Source organism: Lemur catta, chromosome 9, assembly GCF_020740605.2.
Source record: "Lemur catta isolate mLemCat1 chromosome 9, mLemCat1.pri, whole genome shotgun sequence".
NCBI classification, from domain to species: Eukaryota; Metazoa; Chordata; class Mammalia; order Primates; family Lemuridae; genus Lemur; species Lemur catta.
Window position 1 is genome coordinate 37,831,450 of NC_059136.1, and position 25,316 is coordinate 37,856,765.

At 37.6% G+C, this 25,316-nt stretch overlaps 1 protein-coding gene across 1 annotated transcript in view; it reads right to left on the reverse strand.

The window, feature by feature from the left end:
• NSMCE2 (NSE2 (MMS21) homolog, SMC5-SMC6 complex SUMO ligase) overlaps positions 1-25,316 on the reverse strand; it is a 209,717-nt gene that overhangs the window by 137,265 nt on the left and 47,136 nt on the right. Inside the window, exon 4 of the mRNA XM_045561475.1 lies at positions 528-681. Within this exon, the coding sequence (XP_045417431.1) occupies positions 528-681 (154 nt within the window). The remainder of the gene's footprint in view (positions 1-527; positions 682-25,316) is intronic.

Genomic DNA, 25,316 nt, shown 5'->3' on the forward strand with positions numbered 1-25,316 from the left:
TTAAGAAGGCAACAAATTTAAAAATCACATGGAATTTATATTACCACAAAGATAAACTGAATTAAGAAGGTTTTGGTCCACATTTGAGAAGAAAAAGTAGTCTTCTGAGAAAACACAGCTAATACTACTCCAAAGCAGCAAAACTAGAATCAAAGTATGAATTTTAAAGCCTGGCACAGCAGTTTAAAATTTAAAGAATACCATCGTTATTTTAATAAAATAGTTTTCAGTTTTATTTTGTTTTCCCAATTCCCCTCCCCAGCAGTGGAACAATATATGTAACTTTTTGTAGCTGCTGGGGAATTTTCTTAGCACTTTGTGGAAACTGTTGGCTTTCAGAAATGGACAGGCTGATTTGAACCAAAAGTTAGGCAAATACAGAATTGCAACAACAATAAAAAGCAACTTAGAAAGAGGATCAAGCCAAGCAGACAAGCAAACTTTATAAAATCAGTTTTCTGGGATTATTCATCAAGTCAGTTCTCTAATTTCAAAAAGCCAAACCAAAGCAAAGCATGTTGACTTACATTGCTTCTTCAGGTCTTTCAGGTGTTGTTTAAACTGTACAAATTTTTCATTATTTTGAAAGTCTGCATCAGAATTCTTGTTCTGTAAAGCCAAAAATTTCTTCTCCACTAATAATTTTAAATCTGGTATTTTTTCTGGACGTTCTTCTTTTACCTAAGGAAGACAACAAAATTACCTTAGTTAAATGTTAATAAGTTTTGAACCATTGTTTTTATCTCGTACAATTCAAAGAAAAAGATAATGAGGTAGAAAACAGAATTCCCTGAACAGACAACCAGAGAGGCTCGGACTTGTTCCAAAACAGACTACTGGTAAACATTGAAGGGAATCACTCATCCCATCTATTCATCCTACTTTTTAGCTTTCTTAAGGTATTGGCCCTTCAATAATCCTACTAACTGTCTCCCATGAGTACCAGGGAAAATTACAAATGTAGCAATTTCACCAGAACCTAAGCATCACCACTTTTTCCTTTACCCAGGTCTGCTAGGTCACCTTTCCCACTTGCCACCATGGTTATACCATCTCTTCATTCTCAACGCTCCTATTTTTCTGGCCCTCTGCTCCGGTAGGCGAGAGTGACTCTTACTTAAAAATGAAGTTGAAGCTCTAACCTTGACCTCCCATAATTTCCTGCCACAACAAGGAATTAGTATCCCCTTGTTCTGTTCAAAGGTAAGCTCTCAATTTATGTTCCCCCCATATTATAAAATTACTTCCCAGTATTATAAAATGTTCAAACATGCAAATAAGTTGAAGGAATTGTACTGTGAATGCCTATTCATCTACTTCCCATATGCCACAATTATTAACATTTTGCTGTTTGTGCTATTACATATCTATCTATCTACCCCTCTCTACCCATCCTCAACCTTGTTCTTCAGTTTATCCTTAATTGCATTCTCTTCATCTCCATTCAGACAAACTTTCCCTCTATAGTCTCTTTGCCTCAAAACCTTTACATTGCCTCTTCACTTCCAAATTTTAAAACAAACCACCTCTTATAATCCCTGCTCCCTCCCCTCAGTTATTTTCTGTTAATATTCCACCTCCTTTGGAAAAAGGAGCCACTGTTTCCACTTCCTCAACCTCCAGCTTTAGCTACTACAATCAAGCTGCTGCCCCGCTACTCCACTGCCACCGCTCTGTGTCAGGCCTTCATAATTGGTCCCTTTCACCACTGGCCCTTTCCTGATGCTCCTGCTGCCAAGTAAAACTCACCAAACTCTCCACTGTGCCCGGAAATATCTTTGACAGACTTCTTCCACAGGCCCCGTAATATATAATTGCTCTTATATTCATATGCCTTTCTCCTAATAAAATGTAAATGCTTTGAAAGATCTCTGATTTATCACTGTACTGCCAGTGCCCAGCACACAACAGATAATACTCAATATATGTGTTCCAAGTAAATTAATCTCATTAGCTCCAAATATAATTACTTACCCACTAAAAGCCACAATTTATCAGCTGTTATTATTAGTAGTAGAATATACAGTACAATTTCTGGGCTGGAAGACAACTTAGAGATCACTTAATCTTGAGCTCCTTCTTCCCCAGTTTCACAAATAAATAAAATGATATAAAAAGAAGTAAAATGACTTATCTTCTACCATCCAATTAATTAGAGGCAATGTTAAGACTACAAGTTAGACACAGAAAATTATTGGTTTTGGTTCTAGTCAGTGGGATATATTTCTGATCTCTCTGAATCTGAGTATCAATGCATATGAGGTCAAAAGAATATCTGTAATTTATCTGCTTTGATTAACTTTTGTCATGGAGAAAAATTATATAATCATCTTTTGCTTAATTGCTACGCATTTTGATTAGCTAAATTGAAAATGAGAAATAACCATGCAACTAAAATGTCTAAAATTTGTATTTATAGTACAGAGTGTAGGAACTGACTTTTCTCTTTATATTGATGATACTCAACCAGTGCTGGATTCACCATTAAAGAGAATCATGAAAAACACGGATAGGCTTTAATGACAAGTGTTATATGTAATTAAAAATTTGAAATAAGTTACATAAGCCTTCAGAACCACTAAAGCTCAATTTGGAAAAGAGAAGGGAGAAAGGCAACTTAATAATTCCTTATGTCTCAAGAATAAGAGCTATTACACATGGTGATTAGCTATCATTTAACCTCTCTACACGACAGAACAAGATCAAACAGGTTCAAAATCATAGCATGAAGAGTTCAGAGTAGACCTAGAAAATAAATTGCCAGTTCTTAGAATGGATTATAGGCTTTCTTTCTGGATTTATAAAATAAAATGAACTCGTATCTACCTAAGACGTTAACAATAACATTACAGAAGGCATTCATTACGAGCCTTCTACAGATCTTTGATCAGTCTGAAATTTTAATTTAATCTGGGATGATCAGAAAACAACCAATCTGAGCAGATGATAAGCAAAATTCAAATGTTCTTTTCCAGTAAAGTCTCTAATGCAGTCAACACACTTAATTTTCCTAGTTCAACTACAACCACTGCTCAGGAGTTGAATTGAAGATTAGGTAGGCAGTAAGGGAGAAGGATGGAAAGGATAGACATTTTGAAGTTTGATAACATGACAACCTGAAATACAATTAGGAAAAACAGAATAAACCAAATTTAGTGATTCAATGTATTTTTTCCCACAGTCAGAACCTCCAGAAAATTGTTGTGAAGCACAAAATCCACTGCTGCAAGTATCTTCTCTGAAAGTGTGATGCCGCAGTTGGCATGGTTATTCACTGCAAAGAGAACTTACTGTATTCTAGCTATCAAAATTAGAGCATAAAAAATATTCAACTATCTTTTTAAATCAATAAAGTAAATGAGCATGATTTTTAATGGTTTCTTGCTTTGTTTCTATTTTTAAGAGAAATGGATAAAAGGGAAGGTAGAAAAATTCTTCAAGTAGCTGATCACCCATGTTATCTAGTATGAAAAAGATAAAGATGGCCTTCTTTTCCTAGGACAAATTTCTAACACCTCAAAGAAATTTAAGATGGGAGGAGAGGATTTATTAGATTATTAGGTCCATCCATCCCTTTCCCAAGAATAAAGTCCCTAGATACAAGACTTAAAACCTCAGTAAATTAAAAGACACTAGGTATATTACTTTACTAGGGCTATCATAACAAAGCACCACAGATTTGTTGGCTTAAGCAACAGAAATTAATTTCCTTACAGTTCTAGAAACAAGAAGTCCAAGGTCAAGGCATCAACAGGGTTGGTTCCTTTTGAGGCCTTTCTCCTTGGCTTATACATGGCAGTCTTCCTGTGTATCATCACACGGTCTTCCCTCTGCAAGGGTCTGTGTCTAAATTTCCTCTTATAAGGACACCAGTTATACTGGATTAAGGCCCACTTAATGAACTCATTAATTACCTCTTTAAAGACCCTATCTCCAAATACAGTTCCATTCTGAGGTACTGGCGAGTAGGGGTTCAACATACAAATTTTCAAGAAATACAATTCAGCTAATACACTGGGTTAATGAAAATCAGAATTTTCAAAACAGCGATAGGTTACTAATCTTTACACCATTATACTTTTTAAAAATGAGAGCAGCCACTGAGAAGTAAACAGCAGGCACAGTGCTTACATAATGAAAATATAATACTGCCCTTGGGAGAGAAAAGATCAGGTTTTCTGCACTACCCACTTACCCTTTCAGTGTTCACTGAGTGCCCTCTCTGTCCTAAGCACTGTAGCTAAAAGGAGAGAAGACCAGAAAGGTCGGCTGGGGGCAGATGGTGAATGGCTCTGGGAGCCAGGCTATGGAACTGAGACCTGCCCTGACAGACAGTAGAGAAAAAGACACTGTAAGATTGTAAGGAGCAAAGTACTAATACCATGAGAATTTTTTAAAAACATGATTACTACGGTTAAAGCCAGGAGGATGCACGGCAGACAGGGAGGGAGACGGAAGCTTCTGCCATCTGTTAACTGATGGCAGAGGGGCTGGCAACTTGGTCAGGCTGGGGTGCTATTTTTGAAGTAGAATCGCTGAATCGCATTGTGAGAGGAAGACAAGGAATTGATGATGCCTCTGAGGTATTTAATGTGGATAACTAGTTAAATGCCATTTTCTTGAGGAAAGCAGTGGGCATCACTGAATCTGTATGATATCTAGGTGGAGCTATCTAGTAAGCAGCTGAAAAGAATTTTAAAATGAGGGCATGGGAAGAAAAAAGGAGAGAGATGCAAAGGAAAATCTACGGAAGTAAAGATGAAAACCAGGAGTGGGGCATGCTACAGAAGAAAGGAAAGGGAAAATTCCCACAAAAGAAGTGCTTGCCATTTGGAAAAAGGATGCAAGAGAGCTCAAGTAAGAAAAGAGTTAAAAAGGGACCACTGGATTTAATTATGAGGCACTTCACACACTGTACTGGAACTACCGATCTGTGACGCTTCTCTCAGGCAAGGTTTATTTCCCTGGTGCCTGGCAGGCTGCCTGCTGCACAGTCAGTGCTCAGATGACGTGGATGAACAAGTGAAATACAGGAAGGCCAAAGTATACTGTGTTGAGATGCGAAAAGGGATTAAGAGAGCTCTGTGTGAACAGATGAATGAAGTTTGGTGGCAAAGGAAAAACGCAAGATGAGAAGCAGATCATGGGAAAGAGAGAACTAAAGACACTGGTTTATTTGCGTGGAGGATAACAATAGCTTGAAGTGAAGCTGATGTGAGGGAGGAGAAAAAACATGGACCTCGGGATGAGACAAATCTGGTCTGGGTTGTGGATCATTAGCCAATCCTTCTGGGCCTTGGATTTCTCTCATCTCTTAAGAATCAGAAACATCCAGTGTTGTGAAGACGTGACTAAATCATGCTGTGTTTAACTTTGGCACATAGTAGATTATCAAAAAATTTTATTCTTTTCTTTCCAACTTCAGCGTAGAGACTTTAATATGTTAATGGACTGAGAAAAAGAAGCCTATGAGGAAACATAAATAAATAAATATAAATAAAAAACACTAAAAGCAAACAAGTCACAGATTTCATTCGACAAGACCATTTAAGTAACTAGGGCAAAAACCAGAGAAGACCGTGACCAGCTGGGAAAGCAAGACAACAGTCTTCACTAGGCATCGTGAATGCCTACAGAGATAGAGAAGCAAGGATATGAGGTAACCTACAATAAGTGTAGGACAATAGGAAGTGGTAAGGACTGGGTTGAAGTAGATGGCACAAGTACCAGGTAAGAAGAAAGCTGCTACTCAGCTTCAGATGAACCCTGCCAGGTGAGAAAGCAAGCCCAGGTTTTTAAAGGGAAGTTGAAATCTAGATTTTTATAACACATTTTTCTGGCTTTTTAAAACAATGCGTAGTGTTGCTATGAGGTTAATAAATGAAATGAAGCAACAACACATTTGCCTTTCTGACACAGAGAACATTCAACAACCAGCAGCTGTCAGGATTGTTGTTACTATTATTATTGTTATTATCATTATATCTATCTCCAGGGTGGCTAGATATGTCTGCAGCTCAGCAAGACTGACGTGAAAACACCCACGAGAAGGAATCAGTGTATGGATTTTAATGGAAACCATGGAAATGAATGGGATCACCAAGGAGACTGAATAAATATTAATAGAAACAGAAAAAGGGACCAACACAGAATGCTGGAGGATACCACGTATAAGGGGCAGCTAGAAGAACTGAAAAAGAAAAAGTACAAGAGTTAAGAAGACAATCAGGGCTGGACGTGGTGGCTCATACCTATAATCCTAGCACTCTGAGAGGCCAAGGTGGGAGGATTGCTTGAGGTCAGGAGTTCAAGACCAGCCTGAGCAAGAGCGTGACCCTATCTCTACGAAAAATAGAAAGAAACTAGCTAGACGACTAAAAATATATATAGAAAAAATTAGGCGGGCATGGTGGTGCATGCCTGTAGTCCCAGCTACTCGGGAGGCTGAGGCAGGAAGATCGCTTGAGCCCAGGAGTCTGAGGTTGCTGTGAGCTAGGCTGACGCCACAGCACTCTAGCCTGTGCAACAGAGCAAGACTCTGTCTCCAAAAAAAAAAAAAAAGAAGACAATCAGAAGAAGGTATCCAAAAAGTCTACAAAGGAATTTCACAATCTCTCAAACACTGCAGAGAGGTCAAGCTAAATGAGGATTGAAAAGTGTCCATTAGACATGGCTTACTCACTGGTGACCCTAGCAAGCGCAGAGATATGCACTGAGAGTGACTCCAAATATCCAGATCTTTGTTCATGAATTGTTTCAAAAAGATGAAGAGTGACAGGAAGAAACACACAAATCCCCAGAAGCTCCATAGACTCTTCACAAATTGTTCAGTTTTAGCTCAAAATTGCTGTGACTATTTAGCCACATTTAATTAGAACCCAACACCCAGGTGACTACAGCATTTCTCTTATGTCAGCAAGGAGAAGGCAATCAATGAGCTGACTATTAACAATCACTCTAGGCCTCCAGTGGCTCTCACCCTCTAAGCAGAGGCTTATTGTTTTAGGAAAAAAGATAACGGTAGAAACAAAAGGCAGAACTCAGCCCTCACCCATGCTGAAGCTACCTATTACTTTCACCATGTTTTAACATAAATATTAAACATATTTACATAATGATAATATACATAGCTCATTTCTTTCAAACAATACTGTATGCACATGTAATTACTGAAAGTGTGTCATTTTATTGCCACGGGGTAAAGTCAAGGTCTCCTCCTCCTCCAATTATCACTATTGCCTTATAGCCATCATTTCACTGGGAGGGAAGATCACAGGAGCTAAGGATATTAATGAACTGAGTCATTCACACACTTTTTGAATCATGTGAGAATCTAGCATAAAATTAGTCATTCCTGTAACTGAACCAAGACTCAGATAGATTTACTCTCTCCAAAACAGCCATTGTTAGATGTTTGGCTCCCAAAACAGTATTATATATACACCAATGATTACATTTGGAAATGACATAGCCTTTAGAAGTTTATTACTGGCACATACCAGTGATAAGCAATTTGCTTTGTGTTCTGCTTAGTACACTAAGTATTCCAACTTCTAATTCATAGGCAGCTTGACCTAAGGTTACAGGACCTGCTTTCATACTAGAAATACAGAGGGAATCGCCACAACTGGTCCTAGAACATTCATTCAACAATATTTACTGAGTCCCAGTTGGGTGCCAAGCATTATGTGAAACACCTAGACATTTAGGGAAGTTGGCCCACACTTATGACACACTACCAAACCAACTGGTCATATACAGGGTAAATTTATATACCCTGTCTCCACCTGCCAACACTGTCTCCACCTTTATATAGCAAAAAAGCCTGGTAAAGTTTTTATTAAAAGGAATATCCAAACTGAGAATCACTATGCTTTTACTGGGCATAACCTGATTACATGTACACATGGAAACACACTCTATTTTCCACAGAGTTTGCTATATTGCCGTTGTCCTCTTTACAAAAAAAAAAAAAAAAAATCACACACACTAATGATGACCGGCATAAATTATACTCCTTCATCTTATGCCAGTTTCTGTTGTCAATTGCATAACCTACACTGAACTTGGTTGGACCAAATTATCTGTAGTTGAGTGTGTTTCCTAGTACTATTATTTAGCATGGGTTTGACTTTTGACAAAACATTTAAGAGAGTATACTTCCTTGTTGGGCATTATGACACATCCAGTGAGCATCATGGTTTGCCAAGCTGTTGTAATACACCAGTACTGAGCAGCAGCCAAGCAGGCATGGCAATACCTTTCCTTCTTTAAGCCTTTCAGAAAAATTTTGAAAATGAATAAGCTTAAACATATGTGAGTGTTATGGTCTAGTCCTAATGGGCCAGTCCTATTAGAATAGACAGTTGTCCAACAGATGGCAGCTGACTGAGGCAACCTGCCATCTATGTGCATCTGTTACTGAACATTTATGCTGTTGAAAATTACTCCAATAAATTTCTCATGGCACCATGCCTGCTACAAGGTTATGACCAACCAGAATCACTTATTAACACAGAATATAGCATTAGGATTTCATATTAGGGGAGAAGAAAACAAACTGACTTTACTTCTTTGGATTTTTTCTTTTTGTTTCACTTTGTATCGTTTTGGCAGAATTCATAGAAACACACATTATTCATTCATCCATTCAATAAATATTTACTAAATATCTACCATACATAGGAATTGTGCTAAGCGTTGGAGAGTCAACAGTAAACAAGAATAAGTTGGTCCCTCTTGTTCTAGGGGGTTTTGGATCTAGTAGGGGAACAAGTGTTAACCAAACAGTCAAACAAATAGACTATCACAAACTACAAAAAGCGCTGTGAAGGAAACGATATCGGATGCTGAGAGAACATATGACAACATAAATATTGAGGACACCATTTCACAGGCACTCTTTTGAACAGACCTCAATCTAAACACAGTTCATACTAAGGGCAAGGTGAGATGAGGATTATTATTGTTGTTATTAACAAACACTTTGCGCTTGCACAGCATCTTCCATCTGAGTGGTTCAAAACCTTATATACACAAAAGTATCATTATCCCAATTTCACAGATCTGAGGAACAGCAGCTCACGGTAGTTAAGCGTCTTGCCCAAGGTTATAATGAGTCAGTAACAGCCAGTTTCAACTCATTCAAACACTCTTTCAACTTAAATATTTTGCTTTGCAAGTGCCTCCAAGTAACAACTCTGAATGAACTTGTACACCCCATTGTAATTTTATGAAAGCATACATGATTACAGACACATATCCTAATCTTTAGTGGTCCATTTGTCAGTTCTTATATAAAAAGACACTTATTCTGAATTTGAAATTGCCCTTCCTGTCCCTGTCCTCCACTAAATGATTAAATGCCTTTTTCATCACCATGGTATCTCATTCCAGAGTCCACAGTAAAAGAGTAAAATAGGTTGATGCTAACAAGATCTACTGTTCTTACCATGTACCCCATCATCCGGAAGATGATCTTTCAGAGTGTTGGAGTGGTCTACTGAAGTGGAGTGGTCAGTTCCAGTGCTACCTCATGAGGTTGGGTAAGGTGGTGTCCCACAGGATGCTCAGAACCAGTGAATAATATGGCACTGTTTCTCTCATGGCCCAGGAACCAAGGGACACATGCAGAATTGGTGACATATCTTCTCCTCCCCCTCAACACACCTAATGACCAACTTGCAATTTTATCCCCATCACTGCAACTCTGGTTCTGCTGGTTTAAGTCTCAGCACCCAAGCAAAGAATGATTTCATCAAGGGACTCAACAAAGCCTCCACTGACATGGAAGCTTAAACCGCAACCTAGCAATTCTGAGTTCCTCATGATACTGAACAGACAGACCAGAAGGGAGGTTGCAGAATTGGTTGGGGTAATGAATCTTGAGTATCAAGGGTCAAGGGGATCGTTGCTACAGAGTGAGAAAACAGAGGTATGTGTCTGAACTTGGAACACCTCCCAGTTTTGCCGCATCCAGCAGTAAAACACAATGGAACACAGAAACAACTCCATACAGGTAGGACCACCAAGGACTCAGATCCCCCAGAAATGAAAACCTAGGCATTGCAGTCAAACAAAAACCTACTATCAGCTGAGAGCTGGCTGAGAGTAAAAAGAACACAGAATGGATAGTGGAGAAAGGGACTTAAAAATACTAACTTTGGGTTCAGGATCAATAGCAAAAGCTAAGATTGAGCTATCTACTCACAGTTACTCTGTGGTTTGATATATACATATTTATGTTTTTAACTAATTTCTCCTTCTCCTTTTGTCCTAATATTTTATGAAAATAAGTTGGGAGTTCACTACTTACAGAGTACTATAAGGGAACATTAACAAAAGGAATAAGCTCAGCCCAGATATCCTGGACTGGGACACAGTAACTGGGAAGATGTATTATTTTCCCTTTTAGGGAGAAGGAGAGCACATTTTCCATTTTTATAAAAGATAGTTGTAACATGTCAGGAGGGAGCATTTTGTTGTTGTTTCCACTGTTTTTGTAAATCTAAGTCTGGAAGAAAAGTGTATACAGAGGTTGAGCAACCAAGCTCATCTGTCTAGAATTTTTTGAACACCTTTCCTAAGTTTGGGGAATTTCTCACCTTAGGAGTGATACTTCACTGGGTAAGAACCAGAAATTCACCTTCTCAGCCTTCCTGGCAACAAAAATACAGCCATGTTGCCTCACCCTTTGCCTGTGGGACTTTAATTCTTGAGAATGACATGAGGGAGGTACGGCATAGGTGCCAGCACAGACTCTAGAACTAGGAACTAGATAACCTAGGGATTTAACTATTAAATCCCAGTTTTACCTTGAACTAGCTGTGTAATAAGTTACTTAACCTCTAAGAAAATCAGTTTCTTCATCTATAATTCCACTTAACTCAAGGGTTGTCATAAGCATTAAAGGAATTAATATATGTGCAGAATTTACACTTTTAAAATCCAATACAGTAGCCACTAGTCACATGGTCATTTAAATCTATGTTAATTAAATAAAATTAAAAATTGAGTTCCTTGGTTGCACTGCCACATTTCACGTGCTCAACACCTACACATGGCTAGTGATTACCATTCTGGACAGTACAGACATAGAACATTTCCATCACTGTAGGAAGTTCCACTGGAAAGCACTGACTTTGAGAATACTTCCTGCCACTCAGGAAGCACTCAAATGATAATTGCTGCTATTATAATTACTGGTATTCTTACAGTCACATTATCATCATCATCATCATCATCATCATCATTATAATGTCAAGTTTAAGATGTAGACAAACGTAAAATCTGGTGGAGATAGATAAGAAATAATTTTTTTTTTTTTTTTTTGAGACAGAGTCTCGCTTTGTTGCCCGGGCTAGAGTGAGTGCCGCGGCGTCAGCCTAGCTCACAGCAACCTCAAACTCCTGGGCTGAAACGATCCTACTGCCTCAGCCTCCCGAGTAGCTGGGACTACAGGCGTGCGCCACTATGCCTGGCTAATTTTTTCTATATATATTTTTTAGTTGGCCAGATAATTTCTTTCTGTTTTTAGTAGAGACGGGGTCTCGCTCTTGCTCAGGCTGGTCTCGAACTCCTGAGCTCCAGCAATCCGCCCGTCTCGGCCTCCCAGAGTGCTAGGATTACAGGCGTGAGCCACTGCACCCGGCTGATAAGAAATAATTTTTAAATTTGATAAGTTTTTGCAGTTTGATAAGAATTTTAACAGCAGTATCAGTAGCAGCAGCTGTCCTCAATTAATTAATTATTACAAGGTACTGAGCTAAGCACTTCGTATGGATTATTTTATTTAATATCCCCAAAACAAACAACAAAAGAGGTAAGATCTAATATATCCTCTATTACAGAATAGGAAACTGAGGCTAAGGAGTGGCCAAAGAGCTCAGTGTTGGAGGTGGGACTCACTGCATTGGCAGGTCTGTTAAATCACTACGTCCACAACATAACTACTACCCTAGACTTCACCAGCTATTTGCTGAGAGCCTACCAGGTGCCACTCATGGCTCTAGACGCTGGGAATACAGTAGTAAACACAAAAGGCCAAGTCCCTGCCCTCACAGAGTTTGCATTCTAGTTGAGTAGAGGAATACAAAGAAGATATATAATTAGCCACTTGTAGTAAGTGCTATGGAGATCAACTAAACAGGATGGGAACAGGTGAGCTCTTCTATGATAGACAGTTGAGGAAGCCTTCCCTGAAAAGATGCCATCTGAACAGAGACCTGAAGAAAATAAGGAAGTAAGCTCACACAGTTATAGTCAGAGTGAAAAAATGAGGGGTAAGGGTAGCGGGAGGAGATGAGGTCACAAGCAAGGGCAGAGTGTGAAGTGGGACAGATGATGGAGACTGTTAGCCTTTACTCTGAGAGAGATGGGAAGGTTTTGAGCAGATTGAGAAGATCTGATTTTCTTTTAGGATCCTTTTAACTGTTATGATAAGACCAGATTTCAGAGGAGGAGGAGCAGAAGCAGGAGACCTATCAGTAGGCTATTGCAGCCATCTAGGCAAAAGGTGATGAGAAGGCATGGATTAAGATGAGCGGTAGAAACAGTGAGAAGTAGTCTATTTCTAAATACATTTTGAAGGCAGAAGTAATAGGGTGCATTGATGGACTGAATATAGGTTGTGAAGCAATTAAGGAATGAAGGACAATTCTGGTTTTTAGCCTGATTAAATGGAATAGGACTGCTGCCATTTTCTGAGATAGGTAAGTCTAAAGGAACAGCTAGTTTTGGAGAAAAACAATCAAGAGTTTGGTTTTGGAAGGTGAAATGTACAATGCCTAAAGGAATGAAATGAAGTGGAAATGAAATGAAGACAGCTGTGTATCTGAGACATGGTTTTGGAGAGGACTGGGTTACAGCTACAAATGCTATATGAAAAATGATTAAGTGACTAATGTTAGGGGAGCACATGAGAGTAATTCACTTGGCAACCAGAGATGGGATGATGTCAGGGAGAGCTGTTAGAAAGGAGGTAAACTCAGTTTGTGAAGGGGAAGAAAGAGTTAGCTGTTTGAAAGTGAAAGAACAGCACACTCCCAGTAGATAGCACGTGCTAAGGCCAAAGACAAGAGAACATTCCAAGAACTGGCATAAAAGAATAGTAAAAAATTAGACTTGAGAGGTAAGCAGAAGTATATACCATGTAAAGAAGTTTGAAGTTAATCCTGAGAGTAATAAGGAATAACTGAAGCAGATAAAGTTGTGGAAAGGGAAGGCAAAATATCAAATTTTTACTTTAGAAAGATCTTGTGGGCTATGAGATAGGAAACACAGTAGAAGAAACCAATTGCATGTAGCAAATGTGCCTGAAGAGATAGAAGCTTGTGAAAATGGGAATGGAGGTAGGTGAATTAATTTGAGAATCAGTAAAATTGGGAGATGGAATGTGAGATATGAAGAGCTAGGAGGAGTAAGGACAACGACCATATTTCTGATGTGAGAAACCAGGTAGATGATATTGCCATTTACTAAGTTATAGAATCCCAGGAGAAAATCCAAGGGAAAACTCCACACTGGGATGTTGAATGTAAGGTGCCTATTGCACACTGAAGTACAGAATGTCCAATATATTATTGAGTTCATGTGTACTACACACATATGGATTATTACACTTAAGTTCTGAGGACAGATCCTATTTCTCAGCAGGAGTGTGTAGTGTGAGAAGAGAGTCAAAGAGTGGGGAGGAATACTAAGACTTAACAGGTGAAGAGATGAAGTAAGATCTACCAAAGAGACTATGGAGGAGTGACCAGAAGCTAGAAGAAGAAATAGGTGTGTATTGTCATGAAGTCAAGGCAACTTCAGGAAGGAGGGAATAGTTGTCAATAGCAGAGAGGTCAAATAAGAGAGCCACAAACAATATCCTCTGGATTGTTACCAGGTGTGTAACTCTGGGCAATTCATGTAACTGTCACCCTTAACTTCCTCATCCAGACAAAAATGCTCTATTACCTACATACCTGGCTGTGGTGAGAATACATGGAAGTGTGTACAAGCACCTCATACAGTGTGAGACACACTAGGCACTACAAATATGCTCTATGTTTGTTACCACATATCTTAGGTATGTCAGACAGGCAGGACAAAGTAACAAGGAAAACAAAGGTTGAAAGTATGAAACTATATCTACAGTCTGAATGTTTGTGCCGCCCTGAAATTCATATGTTGAAATCCAAACCCCCCCAGATAATGGTATTAAGAGATGGGGCCTCTGGGAGGGGATTAAGGCATGAGGTGGAACCCTCATGAGTGGAATTAGTGTCTTTATAAAAGAGCCCCTTGGGAGCTTGTTTGTTCCTTTCACCTTGTGAGGACACGGCCTGAAGGTACCATCTATGAACCAGAAAGCGGGCCCTCACCAGACACTGAACATCCCAGTGCCTTGATCTAGGACTTCTCAGACACCAGAATTGTAAGAAATAAATGTCTGCTGTTTCTAAGGTACCTCGTTTATGGTATTTTGTTATACCAGCCCAAATGGACTAAGACAAATGTCCACAGAGCGCAATAGGCACCTTGAAAAAGAACAACTGGGAAAAAAGACTAGTCTTCTGCCTTTTCTTCTATGCTTCTTCCAATGTTTCCTTTCTCCCTCCTTCTCTGAAGCCTATAATGCAAAAATTCCCAAGAGCTTGTCAAAGAGACCTATTTAAGCGTACCTTTGCATATACACAGAGAACTGGGTTTTTGCTGCCATTCGCCACAAGCATCGTGAGCTTGTAATGTGGACTACACTCTTTAAGAAGAGGCAGCTTAAACTCATGAGCAGTCGACAAACAAATGTTCAGTAGAAGTTAAACCTATTGATTAGTGATTTCAAAAATTCTCTAACAGGCTTTGAAATGATAAGCCACGTAATATTTATCAAATGGAATATCCTAACTACATGACTAAGGAGATCTTTGAACAACCAAACTGACTTTCAGCTTAGTTTCTACACTGGCAAATGACAGTCACAGAGAAGTTCCCAGAGGGCATTCAACATATACTTTCTTATCAAGGATTAAAGTTCTATCTACCTTTTCTTACTCTCACCTCCTCAAAGACATGGAAGTGTGTGGAACTGAGAAAACTCCAATGTCTGAATTTCTAACATAAAAAACAAATGCTTCCTAAAATAAAAAATATTTTCTTAAGAGAAAAATAAACAAATTCCACTATTGTTTTCATATCTAGTCTAAACTGTTCCTATCCCTTTAGCATAATTTCTTTCACAGCCTCTTTGCTTTAGGATTGACTTTACCATTCTTTTAATGCAACTCTCAATACACAAAGCATATATTATATTCCCTTCTCTAACTGCTCATTCTGTTCTACAACAAATTCAAGGTTCCTAGCAATCAAAATCCTAACTAATGAAGATCTCAACTTTCTTATACACATTTAGATAAATTTCCCTTTACTACACAACTCAGTAGTGGTTGGTAATACCAAAGGTTATCTGATGGTGAAGAGCCATCTTGCACTAGAATCTAAACAATGAACTTCTGAAAGTATGGTGAAAGGAGTATGTCTTGCTACAGTCTTTGTGTAAGAGTATACAGGAAATGGTGTGGGAGAGAGTGGGAAGAATACACATTCTTGGTGCTACCCATCCTGAAGAATGCAGAAGATTTGGGAGGAGAATGGAACAGTGCTAAGTTTCACAGAAGTCCTTTCTTTCTGAGCATTCTGAAGCAGTAAGACCAGCCTTCCACACCTGGCACTGCTGGGGAGCACTCAAGCTACATGTGGCTGAGGTGAAGGCTGCTCTCTTCCATTCTCCATGTCTTCCCTGGGTCCTCTATAGACACACCCTCCATGTACTAGACGATTTTAATAACCAAAAGAACTAATTCACCATTTCTGTTGTAACCAAAAAGAAAGGAAAATATGAATTGCTTTCTTCCTTCTGTTCTTGCTAAATGTCCATCAGAAAACCTACTTAGTTACGACTATAGTAACTGAAAAGATAAGCAAAATATCTATTTTTAGAATTCTACATTTTTCTTTAAATCTGTAGCTAACTTCTAAAGTGCCATGAGGTTTCTAATAAATAGTCTGATTTCAAATTCCTTGTCTTTATATCAAATTCCTTGTCTGCATATCTACAGCACAGACTGAGGGTAATCCAAGGATAGGTGGCTGAATCTTTTCCCTTAATTATCACATATATCTCACACAATACAATAAAGCCTATGGAATTATTAATATCCCAGCAGTTTATTAATGCTTCTTATCCTTTACCTGCTCCACCCACTCCAATCTAGCAGCCTATCAAATTCTCTGATGTTGCCTTCTCTATAATTATAATATGGCTTTCTGATATTTGAAACTACTTCCCACTAACAGAGCTATGCTTTTTGCCTTCTAATTCTCCTCATATAAAAAAGGTTTCCAGACTAAATGAAAATGAATTGTACCCATCACCAACCTAATCAAAAAGCCACTGTATTACAGAAAATTTATAAAAAGAAAAAAAAAACAAAGTTAGATACTTCATAACTTAGAGACTTCTTAGAATAATACATATAATTTGATTCTTGTCATTTGGAGTGCTGACACTACAGGGTGGCCGCCAAGTCTGGAAACAGATGATACTATGTCATAATACATTATAAGATAATATCACTAAACCACTATGTTTCCAGACTTGGTGGCCACCCTGTAAAATCTAGATCTTCCAGGTGTAATCTAGTGCCCTTGATCCCCTGCATGTTTTACTCTGGAACTGCTGAAAAAGGCAGCAGTCAATGTAAAGTATCATCTTATACTGGGATGATATTTAAAAAATTTTAAAACAGCTTTCATATTGTTTTCCAACTTAATTTCACAACAACCTTGGGCATGGAGATTAAAAGAGGCAATTAATATTTTCTGAATGCCTATTACAAGAAGCCTCACTTCTTTTGAAGGCACGGGGTTAAGTACTTTACCTACATTAACTCATTTAATCCTTGCAACAGCCCTATGAGGGATTATTGTCTTCTTTTTACAGATAAGGAAACTGAAGGTTTATGAGGACAAGTCATAACCCAAGGTCACAATTAGTCAGTGGAGAAGCAAGAAGGCTAGGTCTTTTGACTCCAACTGCAGTATCCTTTCCACTACTCAGTGAAACCTTTTTATGTGCTCCATACAATGCCACATGCGGACCATATTGCTGTCTTCTTCTATGGACAGACTTCTCCCTCACTGCTTCTAAAAATTTATCATTAACAAATGTGTAGGCTAACCTAGCAAGAAGAAAATAATTATTCAACCTGAGTTAATTAAATACAATTTGAAATACTGCCTGGCTCATAACAGCACTAGAGAAATCTTAGGCTTACAATTATTATGGAAAGGACTGAATATTTTAATAAATATAAACATATAGCATCTCAATTAAATGTAGGAAAAAAGTTTGTTTCATTTTTATTTTATTTTAAATATCTAAAATTCCTTCATAGTCACATCACGCCACTTTTAATATATAACACAAACAAAAAAGTTTTAGAAGGGTCAATAATACTTCTCTGAAGTTCTTCTTCTTTTTAATATAAGTTATATATAATGATATTCTCTTCCTCAAATAGTCCTTTAACATTAACAAAATCCTCCCCTATACTTGCCAAATCAGTGTGGGGAGCCACTTTTTGTTTAGACTAAATTTCCCAAACCTTTACCTTTGGAAAATTTATAATAAGATATGTATAAGATCATATGTATACTTTATAACCAAGACTAGATAAAAACATTCTTACTTTCAACTGAAAACTATAACTCTAAGTGAATTCAATGAACATCCATCTTGAAACATAGAAATGTCATTAAAAGAGCCTTGAATTACATGTTAAAAAACTGAGGTTCAAGTCCCACCTCTTGAGACTAACCAAGTGACTTGAGCAAGTCCCTTAATCTTCCTTAGTCAATGATAACCACCTTTCTTAACTTTGTAAGGTTACTGTGCTAATTAAGGAGATTGAGGATCCAAAAGGGCTTCTCACCCTTTAGCTAGGGCAAAGAAAGTTAGTTTCAGATTCTTTTAATCAAAGGGCCAGGGGACTGGAGTATGAACTGATGACATTTACAGATCTGGTTTAAGTAAACCCTGAGCAAATATTAAATAAGTGGGGAAGTCAGAAGAGAAGTGAATTCACTATCTCTTACCAAGACGTAGGCTAAGTCCTCCAACATACTTTAAACAAACATGAAACTGATATTCATACCACAAATGGGCTTTGTTATAGCTTTAAAGAAATTGGATCACAATGAACAATTTATGGGTAAATCTTTTTTTTTTCTTTCTTATTGGCTAGCCTGGAAACATAGCCACTGAATGTTATTTCTGTGGGAAACTGTATTCTATGAATCAATTCAAAAATAATCCAAACACTGGGAATGTATTTTTCCTCCTCCAAGTACTAGCAGGGACTCCCTTCCCATCCTCCTTGGTAGACTCAGGAAGTTTCTTTCACTATTCAGTCCTGTGGTCACTCAGATATGGGTTGTCAGATGAGGACTGTCAGTATTGTAATAACTATATAACCACCTTTTACTTTTTTTTGGTGGAGGGGTCAAACACATTCCTATCTACAATCTCATTTTATCTACAGTTGCCCAATGAGGTATGTAGGATAAATACTACTATTTCCCCATTTAGGCATGAGGAAGCTGAAGCACAGAAATTATGTGACTTGTCCAAGGTCACAACCTGGCAGAACGAGAATTAGAAGCCAGATCTTTATTTCTCAGCCCAACAACACTCTTATCACAAATACCAACTGCTTAGAAAAGGGGAAAAGGAAAGTAAAGGTGATTGTAGTTTATTTAGACTTTATTTTTAGGCTAATTATACCCAGTTTTGTGAATTTTCATTAATTTCATTCGCCATTGTTGCCTGATGAGTTAGTCACTAAAACCAACAGATCAGAAAGCATAAATTACTTTAAATTATTTCCTCACTGTTATATATAGATGTTCAACTTTAAGTGTTTCATAATAAAGTGACTCAGTGACTAAGCAGGCCCAATCTACATTAGTCACTTGTTGAACTGTTACATGAGATTTATGCAAAGCTCTCACACGGAGGAGGGGTGGACAGGAATAAGCCTTTACCAAAAAGATGACTAAATTAAAGAAAAAAGTAAATGTGAATCTTACACATTTTTTCCTTCCAGTTTAAGCTGTGAGTTAGGAAAATAAATGTGAGGAAAAGTTACATATCACCATTTGTTCCAAGTTTAGGTGGCTTAAAAGAAAGAGTTCACCGATTTAAATCAGCATGGGTGGACACTTTGGTGGTAAGAGAAAGAAGTTAAAAGTTAACAGGACACAATAGTAAGAACTTGCCTTTACATAGCACTTTTACCTCTCAAATACTTTCACATATGTTACCTCATTTTTTAAACAAGAAAATCACTTTGAGATAGACAGGGGCAGATAATACTAAGCTGATTTTGCAAACAAGCATAAAGGATCTATGAAACTTGCTTATGGTCACACAGCTATTCAGTGGATATGTATTGAAAAAAACAGTAATTAAATTGAACATTAACACCAGACAATTTATTATTATAACAAGATCATAAATGATACTTTATAAAAGCAAACCACTTTAATTTCATATTCTGATAGAGCACTTCCATTACAATTACAGAAAATGTAGTATAACATATTCTAATTTCATCTATATTCTTTATAGGTACTTTAAGCACTATCTTAAGAATTTCTTCCAAGAGAAAACTGAGCATACAATGTTTTTGCTGAGGCTTCTTAAGACATGGTATTACACCTATGTGTCAAGTTTAATTTCTGATTTTGCAAGAGAAGGGCCCTCTGAGCATACCCAGAATTCACTCCACGTAAAGTTCCTTCTTAGTATTTCATGAGGCAGTTTTGGCTACTGTTTCATACAGAGGGCTAAAACAAACCTCAGAGTGACAAGAGTAATCTGATGGGTAGAGAGGGCTTGCTTTTTGGTACCAACACCATCCCAAGAACCACAAACAGCTGAGGCAATTGGAAGGCAGGGAGGGAAGCATGTGAGACCTTGCAGGTGTCAGCCAAGGGGAAGGTAAAAAGCAAGAAAGTTAGAATGTCTGGAAATCAATCACATGGGGCAATCACGTCCCATTATTTCTGGTTAGTGTTTCCAATTTTAAATAGTGCTGACTTTCTAAATATTACTTTCTATTAGAAGATAATTTAAATGATGTTAACATGAAGCAAAGAATAAAAGAGGATCACTAAATTAAAAACTATTCATAATAACTGACTGCATTACGTTAGCCCATGAGAAATAAAGATAAGGATTTTCACTATTTTAAAGAATGCTGTACTATAAAACATTAAAAAAAGAAAAGGAAGCCCAGAAAGAAATGAAATTTAAAAAGCTCCAGTGGTTAAAATATCAGGTTGGTGATGACACAAAAGAATGAAAGTGCTACTACTGCCAGAAGCCTGATGCTCTAAGAGAGAAACAATAGAAAGCAATCTTCTCCATCCTCTCAAGGACAGTTCACCAGGCATTAGCTCCACTTCAGAATGAGACAGCTTTTCTTTACCATTACAGGTGCAAACTCACATAGGGGCTTGAAAAAAACAAGATTCATTTTCATGCTCTCCATTTATATTCTTTCTATTCCTCTCACTTGTCAACAATTTATAGATATTATGCATTTGACATATAGCTGACAATTGCACATGATACATCAGAGAATAAATCTAACATTTTTCTCTCTCAATTATTTTTTCAAATGAGTACTACTAATAAAGTAAATAAAAATTACTTAAAAATGTGAGCAAGACAGTTCAATAAACAGCAAAATAATGTATTCATGTGCACAGAAATATATTTTAGAGCTGCATTTCCTCAGATCTTCACTTAAATATCTAAGAAAACATTAAAAGTTATTCCTGAATTAAAAATTGCCAATTTTTACTTTGTTGTCTGGTTCTTATCTCTAGAATGATCCCTGCATCACCATTAACTGGCATATGTTAAAGGGTACACTCTCTTTTTTGTTGTTCCGGACACAGGTAGAGTTACTATCAGGGAACATCAAATGCAACTGGCCAAATGTCATGCTGCTCACTGTCCTCTGCATTAGCCCAGTCCCCCTGACTCTGCCCAATCCTTTCTGGTTACAGCACTGACTATGAGCACTAAGTTCCACCCCTACCTCCTCCCCCAGTTACCAGAGAACTCCCTTCGAAGGAAAGAGGTCCTTCCTTCAACCCCTCAAAGAACAGAATCTCTGGCCTTTCCCAATGGTTTCCTGCTGTGACTCTACTCTCCAAACTTTAACTTAAAATTCCTTTTCAGATACTATTTGAATTGCGTCAAGGGAAATGAGTTTTCCTTTACAGAACATTTTAGACAACCTTACAAATTAGTGTGACACAGCTGTTTTAGGTGCTTTCATGCTATCACTTTCATCCCTACTAGAACTCTATGACCTATATTATCATCCCCATTTTCAGAAGAAACTGAGGCTTACAGTTATAGGGCAGAAAAGCCAGACTTTAATCAAAGACTCTTTTCCCTTACTCTGAATTTCCTATGCAAGTTTTTATTGTCTCTGTCAAACTATTTCACTGTTAAAATTATTTTGTAGCTATTTTGTGTATATATGTCAAGAGGTTTATCTTTATTGGGCTAACCATACTACTGGCACTAACTGAACAACTTAATTATGAGATTAATAAATAAACAAGTGCAGTAGTTCCCCTTTATCCATGAGGGATAAATTCTAAGACCTCTAGTAGATGCCTGAAACCCTAGATATAGGGGTGTTACTATATAAATATAGTCACATGTCACTTAATGACAAGGATACATTCCAGTAAATGCCATTAGGCAATTTCATCATTGTGCGAACATCATAGACCACACTTACTTTTTATCTATATATATGTATATATATATATATATATTTTTTTTTTTAACCACTAGACCACCAAGGACATAGAGTACACTTACACAAACCTAGATGGTACAGCCTACTACAAACCTACACTATGTGGTATAGCCTATTTGCTACTAGGCTACAAACCTGTTACTGTAGTGAATGTTGTAGGCAATTGTAACACAACGGTATCTGTGTATGTAAATACAGAAAAGTACAATAAAAATATGGTATTTTGGTCTTACTGGGCCACTGTCTCATATGTGGTCATTCATAACATTGTTACATGTTACAGGACTGTACATACTATGTTTTTTCCTATACATAAATACCCATGATAAAGTTTAATTTATAAATTAGGCACAGTAAGAAATTAACAATAACCAATAAAATAGAACAATCATAACAATATACTGTAATAAAATAAATGTGGGTACCCTCTTCTCTTTTTCTCTCTCTCTCTCACAAAATATCTTATTGTACCATACTAAATCTTCTTCTTGTGATGAAGAAGAGACCAAGCAGGAACCCATGAGATTTCATCACACTACTCAGAATGGCGTACCATTTAAAACTTATAAATTATTTCTAGAATTTTCCATTTAATATTTTTGGATCATGGCTGACTGCAAATAACTGGAACCATGGAAAGTGAAACTGTAGATAAGGGGGGGGGACCACTTTGCTTTCACCTCCACATTGTAACAATGCATTAATTTTACAGTGAACCTTAACATTCAGTGATCTATTCGCCAGTTCAATCTATTTCCCTACTTCTCTCCACACTTAGCCCACCCAGCACCACTGCCAGACAGTTGTAAAAGGCCTTTAATACTTACCAATTACAATGAAAAGTTTGACATTAGAAGGAGGCTAAAGTGACTATCTAAAATAAGGGTTTAATGCTGTATGTGGATTATGTCCACGGTCAGAAATAACCAGCAATTTGCTGTATTAAAGAACATTCATATCATTTAAGTAATTCAAGCAATTAGCTGCTAGGATTGCCTGGTGACACTGAGGCCAAGGTGTTCAACAATCACACCAGGCATCCCAGTGTCTAACCGGAGGGTTGTGGTGAACCAGGCCTTTCAAGGGTCAGTAGCTCTTCCTGCCCACACTACTGCAGTGTTCCTTCTGCCTATGGTGTAACTCCTTCCCTTCCTTTCCCCTCTAAAACATTTCCTTCTCTTCTCTCTCCCAAATCATCATTCTACAGAGGGGTCTTGTTTGCTTCAAATAGACTTTGACAGCCAAGCAATCACTGCATATTTTAAAAAACGTTCCCTTCCTCATTTTCACTGTTGGAATAATGCATTCTTTTCAGAGGACTGGCCCTTTCCTGATCTCCTACGTAGAAGCATCTCTAAGGCCCTTTCAGGTAGGGAGTTTGACTTACTCCCTAGTTCCCCGGATGCCACAAAAATTCTACCACAAACAAACTGCAGGGCCCATCTCTTTGCTTCCTTTGTAAAATCAGGGGGTTGAGAATACAGCAGCATTTCCCAAAGTGGGTTCTTTAGAATATCAATCCCTTCCTCAAAGAGATTTTCTAGTTAACTAAGTTTGGGAAATTTATGAATATCCCCTTCCTTTGGAGAATCACGTTGCATTAAAGCAAATTAACGGCTTTGGAGTCTGTAAGGAAATTCTTTTCATCAAGCATTCCCCAAACTTATTTGACCACAAAATCCTATTCTCCTATTATACTTACTCACATTCTCATTAATTAGTAGTATGAGGCAAACTCTTGAAACCCTGCACTAGAGGCACAGTAAGGCCCAGTAGAGTGTAAACATTTTATAATTCTGATTAAAATCTAACACTTATACCTTCAAAACACTAAGATGGGTTCCTATAAAGTGACCATGAAAATCAGTCTCAAAGTAACATGAGACAGAATTTTCACCTATTAGTAGCTATATTATTTGGTAACCTAAGAAATTTTATATGTAGCTTCTTTCCTATAGAGGCAACTCAATTAGAATACTACATTCAGACCTAACTCTGTGTATTAGACAAAATGTTAACAAATACAACCTTAATTTGAGAAAATTGTAGAGGGAGTCCTAAAGCACTGAAATAGAAATTAATTACCAATAATCAGAAATAGACATACTCCAGGGCCAAGTGGCTAAAGAGTGAATACCTAAAGTTGACTTTTGCTCCTGTTAATTCCCACATCTGGGCATGTTCCTATAGATGAAAAGGCTCATTTATGACTCATCTGAAAACTTGTGACAAGAGGCACACATCATTGTGGAGTGCCAAGTGTTGGGGACAAGGAGTGGAGAAGAGGGTGGTCTCCCAGTGCTTTCCTCTCTGACTCCAAGAGCTTTTCACTAATTCCACTCCCTTGTCATCTCTTACCTTCCTGCTATTCTGCTGACAACAGTAATTTCTCTCATGTTCTGGAATTTTCTGGCCTCAAGTTTTATAACCCCAAACTTATTTTCCCCCCTCTCCCCTTTTGTCAGTGATTCACACAGTCTAAAAGCATGGGATGTAGTCCTATATTCGGTCAGTAGGTAATCATATTTAATAAATCACATCCTCTGGCCCAGAAATGGCCTTCAGATACTATAAAATAAATTATTACCTTTCTAAGTGAGAAATTCTCCCCAAATTTGGTTTAACTAAAATGGTAACTCCCAACTGGCAAGATACCCCATAAGATTTCATGTTAAGGTAGTAGATATTAAAGCAACTTTAAAGTAAGACAAAGGACAGCTTACCAGTTGATGAAGGCCGAAGGGTAAGGAGACTCAGGGAAGTGATACATCAAAAATAGTCAAAACTAGTTGCACAACACCAGAGCTGAGGTAAACTATACCTTTGACCCACCTCATTCTTTTATTATGTCTAAGATTGCCTTGGTTTCAACAGTTTACATTAAGTGTGTTTCTACTCTTCTAACTCTCAACATATTAGTTGTAAAAAGCATATAAAATGCTCACGTTAGCATATCAAGTAAAAACCACAGTACATAGGGCAAATCCATGAAACTGATTTATAAGAAACCACACAAATGGGCCAATATAGCACCAAATTGCTCCAGTTAAGAAAAAAAAATATTCTCCCTCACTAGGCTTTTGGTAGGAATTGTTATAAAACACTTACTTAAAAAACAAAAACAAATATGTGGCTAGAATATAATAGAAATGCTTTAAAATCTCACATAATCTGTAAAATGCAAGTAGCATAAGAAAGAATACTAGAGGAAAGCGAAAAAAACATACATCCTCCGGATTTTCCAATAAATTAACAAGCTGAAGCAGCACATACTAAAAGAACAATATACAAGTAAAGTCTTACAATTCTTTTAAGATTTAAAGTTTGTGAAACTACACAATTAAGGATCATGATTAAAAAAAAAAAAACAAACATATGCCAAAGTATGGTGTAAATCTCAAGCTCTAGTTACTTTTGCTAAACTCC